This window comes from Miscanthus floridulus, chromosome 7 (assembly GCF_019320115.1).
Source record: "Miscanthus floridulus cultivar M001 chromosome 7, ASM1932011v1, whole genome shotgun sequence".
In the NCBI taxonomy this organism is placed as follows: domain Eukaryota; kingdom Viridiplantae; phylum Streptophyta; class Magnoliopsida; order Poales; family Poaceae; genus Miscanthus; species Miscanthus floridulus.
Window position 1 is genome coordinate 125,784,538 of NC_089586.1, and position 6,407 is coordinate 125,790,944.

General features: G+C 41.3%; 1 protein-coding gene across 1 annotated transcript; it reads right to left on the reverse strand.

The window, feature by feature from the left end:
• Positions 1–29: 29 nt before the first annotated feature.
• On the reverse strand, positions 30–5,950 carry LOC136467869 (ATP-dependent DNA helicase Q-like 3). Its single transcript, XM_066466668.1, has 22 exons — positions 5,781–5,950; positions 5,461–5,569; positions 5,218–5,365; positions 4,991–5,098; positions 4,885–4,892; positions 4,715–4,798; positions 4,322–4,462; positions 4,196–4,230; positions 4,032–4,115; positions 3,851–3,939; positions 3,393–3,545; positions 3,194–3,290; positions 3,030–3,033; positions 2,795–2,944; positions 2,636–2,728; positions 2,489–2,554; positions 2,288–2,415; positions 2,074–2,162; positions 1,837–1,967; positions 1,590–1,627; positions 806–877; positions 30–614 (listed from the first exon to the last, which is right to left on the reverse strand). The coding sequence occupies exons 1-22, from the start codon at positions 5,873–5,875 to the stop codon at positions 56–58; spliced, it is 2,481 nt and encodes an 826-aa protein (XP_066322765.1). The 5' UTR covers positions 5,876–5,950; the 3' UTR covers positions 30–55.
• Positions 5,951–6,407: the final 457 nt, after the last annotated feature.

Consider the following 6,407-nt stretch of genomic DNA (forward strand, 5'->3'; position numbering starts at 1 on the left):
ATGTTTGATCAGTGATGAAAAGACCCAAAAAAAAATCAAGTTGCCCGACAGACATTCATGATTTCATCCTCTTGCTGGTTTCTTCCTTATCAACCTGACCACTAGACTTCCTACGAATACCAGAAGGCTGGTTCGCCGCATTAGAACTTGAATAGCTCTTTGCCCGATCCCTTCCTTTTTGGCTCAAGAATTCTCTGAACGTTGGTATCGGGGGGAGCGCCATGTTCCCAGTTGGTATCGCGGGGAGCTCCATGTTCACAGTCGATGCCGCAGCACCCTTTGCAGACTCATTGGAATGATTCCTCTTTTCCAACTCACGAATATGCTGTGGTATGTCGTCAGCTTCATAGTTACTGGTTTCTCCTGGCCTTGCGCCGACGATTTCAGGAGATGCTGGAGGTGACTCTCGGACAATGTCGGGGGAGCCTGGCGCACCATCATCTTTAGTTTGGTCGATAAGAGCATGGAGGCGGTCGTGCATCTGACTGGATGTTGCGGATGACAGCCACCGAACTGTGGCGGCTATCTGTGAGTTGTAGAACGTCTTGCCCACTTTCTCATATTTTTTGAAGCACTCTGTTTCAAGGTGTGTAGCAGAAGCCTCATTTTCGCACCTGACAGCATGCCAAGTCATGGAACAACAAACAAGTATGTAAAAATCGAGGGTTTTCTTGAAGTCATACCGTGCATGAGAAAAAACAAGTTCAGAACACAATGTATCTCATGCTTTAATTAGCAGTTTGGGCAAAGTGAGTAATGGTCAAAACCACACTTTCAAACAGTGCCAAACTGGAAGCAGACTTACGGAATATTCCCAAGTCGCAGCTTTGCTTGTCCAAGAGTATCCAACAATATTTTCCGGCATGCATCTCTTAGGAAGGATACCTTTCGATATTTAGGATCAATGCTACAGAGAGACGGGGATATTGATGAAGATGTTAGCCATAGAATCAAAGCAGGGTGGATGAAGTGGCGGCAAGCATCTGGTGTCCTATGTGACAAAAGGGTACCACAAATGGCGGCAAGCATCTGGTGTCATATGTGACAAAAGGGTACCACAGAAGCTAAAAGGCAAGTTTTATAGGACGGCGATTAGACCTGCTATGTTGTATGGTGCAGAATGTTGGCCTACGAAAAGACGACATGTTCAACAGATAAGTGTCGCGGAAATGCGTATGTTGCGTTGGATTTGCGGTCATACAAGAAGGGATCGAGTTCGGAACGATGATATACGTGATAGATTAGGGGTAGCACCAATTGAAGAAAAGCTTGTCCAACACCGGTTGAGATGGTTTGAACATGTCCAACGGAGACCTCCAGAGGCACCAGTGCGTAGTGGAATCCTAAGACAGGATAGTAACGTGAAGAGAGGCAGAGGAAGACCGAAGTTGACTTGGGTAGAGGCAATAAAAGGAGACTTGAAAGGATGGAATATATCCAAAGACTTAGGCTTAGATAGGAGTGCTTGGAAGACAGTTATTCACGTGCCTGAACCTTGATTGCTTCTGCTGGGTTTCAACTCTAGCCTACCCCAACTTGTTTGGGACTTCAAGGCTTTGTTGCTGTTGTTGTTGTATGCATCTCTTAGCGTCTGAGAGATGCTTTTCTTGTCAGCAAGACCACCACACTGTAATAGTCACCATTTGAAATTAGAATTAGTAATTAAGTTATGAAAGATCTAACAAGGGGGAGGGTTTTTTCAAATAGAAAACTAGTATTTCATCAATGGAAGAAATGCAAAACCACCCCATATGTCACTTAGGTCTTGAGATTCCACTCCATAAGATGTTTATAAACAAACAATAACTAAAAACAAAGGGGCAGCATTTGAATCACCTGCTGCTTGGTCTGACATTTGCCTTGGTAATAAGCATTTTCAGCACGCTCCAGGGCTTTAAATTTTGCATCTAGACCAGTTTTTGCTGGAACCTTTGAAATGGCTATACTACTCACTACCTCATTCCCATCTACCATAAATAACTGCATATATTAGTGCACTGCAGTCATCCAAATAACAACCAGAGAGGTACCTTCTAAATATGAAATGAAAAGAGTAATGTTCTACAACTCTACCATCAGAATCTGAGATGTCTTCAGCTGATATGCTTGCCTCAACTTCACGATTCCAGAATTCTGTGTCCAAGTGTGCTGGTTTAACTGAGCTGTCATGCAGACAAAAAAAAAAATCAATGCATAGAAAATGCCAGTGTAAAGGATAAGCCCACTTACAATCATCAATCAAGCAGATAAAATTCTAAAAAAAATACAGCCAAGCCTTGTCAAGTACCTTTGGAACACTGGGGAGATCTTATTAAAGCGACAGTTGGGCACACGACGGAGTTCCTCCAGACGTGATGACACTAAGTTTGGTTGCTTGCAAGCATCGCATGAGCGTTGGCATAAAGTTGGTCGTACCTAAACAATTTTAAAGATAATTCCGTAGCATAAAGCAGAGAACATATTGACAAGTTCAGGATTGTTCTCATACTTTCTCTCCAAAGCTCTCAATGACCTTTTTTCGCCGGCAGCTAGAACTTTCACAGTAGTCAACAATCTGCATCAAGAGAGGCAACATAATAAACTTGAATCAACTGCATGGCCCAGTACACCAATATATATGTTTGACAGTAAGAACCTGACTGAAGTCAGCTAGAGCCTTCTCAGAAAGCTCATTTGAAGAGGAAGACGGTTGTGATTTGTTAGTTTTGGGGTTTCTCAAAATGAATTCCTGTCAAACCACACATGTCAGTTCTACTGTTCAAAATGTAAAATATATTGTTTGAAAACTAGTTACCATTCTCCTCCGGTCATCTAATCCGTAATACAAAACACTTCTTGAAGGTCGTTGATCACGACCAGCTCGACCTGACTCCTGGTAGAAGGATTCCATTGACTTAGGCAAGTTGAAGTGGCATACAATACGGACATCTTGTCTATCAATACCCTAAAAAATACAATAAGGACAATATATGAACAAGCACTTCTGCAGAAACAGGAACGTGATAGAATGCAACAGGAGTATTATGTACCATCCTGTGGAGCAGCATCCACAAACCAATAGTTAGTGTCATATCGACGCAAAAATATACATGAAATATGGAAAAACATTAGTTCTAAGAATTGAAACTTGTGAACAAGGAACCAGCATACAAATGAGTGAAATGGCGTAAAAAGAACTGAAGAGAAGCAATACCCAAAGGCTACAGTTGCAACAACGACTTGAGTTCTCGATGAAAGCCAGTCATCGAGAATAGAACTTCGCACTTTGCTATTTAGGCCAGCATGATAAGCTATTAAGGAGATGCACATAGAAACACCAGAAGAATTCCAGTGCAACAATCTCGCTACAACTTGAAGTCATTAACCGCTAATTATGACTTTAATCGGCATACCAGCAGTAGAGACACCCTGCTGTGACAAATGCATGCTTAGATCATCACAAGCTGCCCGTTCAAGACAATATATAATTGAGCAAACATTTCCGCTTGACTTCAGTAAATTTGATATATCAGAGTAAACATCATCAAGAAGATCCTTGCAACGAACTGCAATTAGTTCATAACACAATTCATACATTAAGGGAGAACAGAACATAGAGGCAGATGAATATTTTAATCAACAATGAATCAATGATTATTTGAAGACCTATAGAAAGTAAATATATAACAGTGTCGAAATTAAGAAAATAATGCACCCTAATCTATACGGGAACAACAATTGAATTAGTTTCTATAACGGATTTCTTATGTGGAATACTAAAGGATAGGGTCTTGATGCTAAGTGCTACCTTCATGTTGACAAGTTCTTGCACCGCTAGGCAAATAAATGATCAATAAAATCAAAAGGTTACCTTCATAGAATATATTGGGTCGATTAAATGAAGCTCTAAGAATTACTGGATTTTGCAAGCACAGTGATGATATCACATCTTTCTGGACCCTGGCGTAGGAAAAAAATGAGCAAATGAGACCATGATAATATTGAGAGGAAAAAGTAAAGAGATAAAAGATGAGGTTCGCAGGTTGCATTACTTCAGGACAGCAGTTGCAGTTAAAGCTAACAAAGGGATATCTGGGAACTGCTTCCTCAATGATGAAAGTTTGCGGTAACTAGGTCTGCGTTCATGAAAATAGCGCTTCGCTAATTTTAAGATTGACTGTAAGTATTCATAAAACACATACAAATCACTGCATACCTGAAATCGTGGCCCCAAATCGAAATACAGTGAGCCTGTACGAAATAAGTAACAGAAATAAGCAACAAATGCCATTTATAACTGATCAAAGAATAACAAAGTGTTAAGGCATTGCTTAATTCAGACCTCATCAATAGCAACAAGACCAAGAAGACCTCTGTTGTAAAGCTTCTTTAGCTTTGCTGTAAAGCCTGACGTTGCAACAAGCTCAGGAGTGACATATAGCAACTTTAAAGAAGGATTACCAGTATCAAGGTCTTCATGTATCTGAGGAGAGAAAGCATGCATTCAATAAAATTGTAAATTCCAAAAAGAAGAAGAGCTATAAAACAGCTGTTCATATTTTGCTACCAGAGACAGTGCCCAGTTCAGAAACAAAAGTAAAAATTCCAAATCTCAGAGTATCAGCCGTGTACAAGTTAGAGGTTATGATGTGAATGATTACAGGGGGGTCCAAAATTTGCACATCAATTGAGCTATCCCAGAAGAGCATTACTTTGTACCGTGTGGGGACCATACCCTTTGTTTAGTGTGAGATGCCTGTGTTGAAGAGAGAAATTCAGCTGGGATACCTTTATTTTTCAAGCTGGCAACCTGGTTCTCCTGTAAATTTCATATGCTGAGCACATGATGTTCCATGAGATATGAAGAATAACAGGAAAATGAGATCAATGGCTAATAAATCTTACCATCAGTGCTGGTTAGCAGATTTTTCAATCAAATCAAGGATCTGTTAGTATAAATTTCCAAGTAATAAACGCTATAGCATTATGGAAAATATACGGATCAGTTCACCTATCAAGGGTGAAATGACAAGAACAATGCCTGTCTTCACCAGAGCTGGAATCTGATAGCACATCGACTTTCCACCACCAGTTGGCATCAAACAAAAGCAATCTCTTCCTGCCGATAAATTGTTTAACATATTAAACAAAACCCACAACGTTGGAAACATCTCAGCAACTCAAGTCTAGCCAATATATATAAATATAAGAACACACAAGCACAGTAAGCGAGCAGACCTGATAGAACAGCTTCTATAGCTCCCAGTTGTTTTCCTCGAAATCCTGAATATCCGAAATATCGGTTCAAGACGCTCTCGAGCTCCTTAGGAGCCTTCTTTTCACGTCCTGATACCCCCTTAATCTGAAGTACTCCTTTCATTTTGAGCTGAACACCACAAATACACAATGCGCAAGGAATCAGCGAATGCCATGATCACCCAAAGCATTGCAGCGGTTGTGACGGAATAGGCACAGAGTTACTGCAGGGCGGCGTCCAGTTGAACCGGATCTCTTGGAAAACAAACATCTCACCCCGCACCTTGTTGTGTCCCAATTCCTACGGCATCGACTGAGGTCGATCTTGAGCGCGCTAATGAAGAAGTTCATCAAAAGGAGAAAAAAAGACGAAGAAGAAATCAATTGGACCGAACCATACATGGGTGCATTAGATTAAGACGGAACCACTCAGGAAGGTAAACGGACCACTGATGAATGGACTAGCGGAGGAGAGGAAGGAAGATTTCGATATAATTGCTCAGAACTCACTCCTCTTAGAGTCGGAGCAGATTAGGTTTCCTTACCAACAGAAGAAATCAATGCAGAGCCCGGATGGATGGATCTCCAGTTCTCTGCAGACCAGTACGAGGAGGAGGGAGGTGGGCGGAGGACGGCGCATACGAGGTGCCGCCGTGAGAGGGAGGCGGACCGGCTGCGTGGGGACGACGACGACGACGGTGTCAGCGTCTGGGTGGTTCCGGGGCGGGCGTCGTGTTGGGCTTTTGAACAGCATTATACTGGCCCAGTCGTCGTGCTGGGCTAGACATAAGCCCAGCTAGGCCCAAATGTCAAAAGTCCCGAAACAGTTCTAGTTTGTATACCTTCGAGCCTTAGTAACAATTACTCCCTCTGTCGAAAGAATGTAAATCTCAATTTTCGAGCTAAGATTAGTGTAGTGTCAAATTATATATTTACCCCTACTCTATCATTCTCGAAACTAAAAAACAATAGTTATATTCCGGAATGTTCTTCTCATGGATGAATAGAATATGATAGTTTTTAGACATGTAGTGGTTTTTTTAATAGGTGGATCCTATCGGAAAAGTTTATTTCAAGTCTACATTTATATTCTTTTTTAGAGAAGATTTGAAACCTAGGATTACATTCTTTTTGGAATGGAGGGGGTATTTTAAGTAATACTAGCAAATATA

Bases quoted from the DNA above. Each gene is read 5' to 3' on its own strand.
- LOC136467869 (XM_066466668.1), bottom strand. From the start codon at position 5,875: ATGCGCCGTCCTCCGCCCACCTCCCTCCTCCTCGTACTGGTCTGCAGA. The intron at 3,291-3,392 runs GTATGCCGATTA...TCTCCTTAATAG, and splicing joins GCAGGGTGTCTCTACTGCTG to CTTATCATGCTGGCCTAAAT. The intron at 2,729-2,794 runs GTAACTAGTTTT...GTGGTTTGACAG, and splicing joins TAGATGACCGGAGGAGAATG to GAATTCATTTTGAGAAACCC.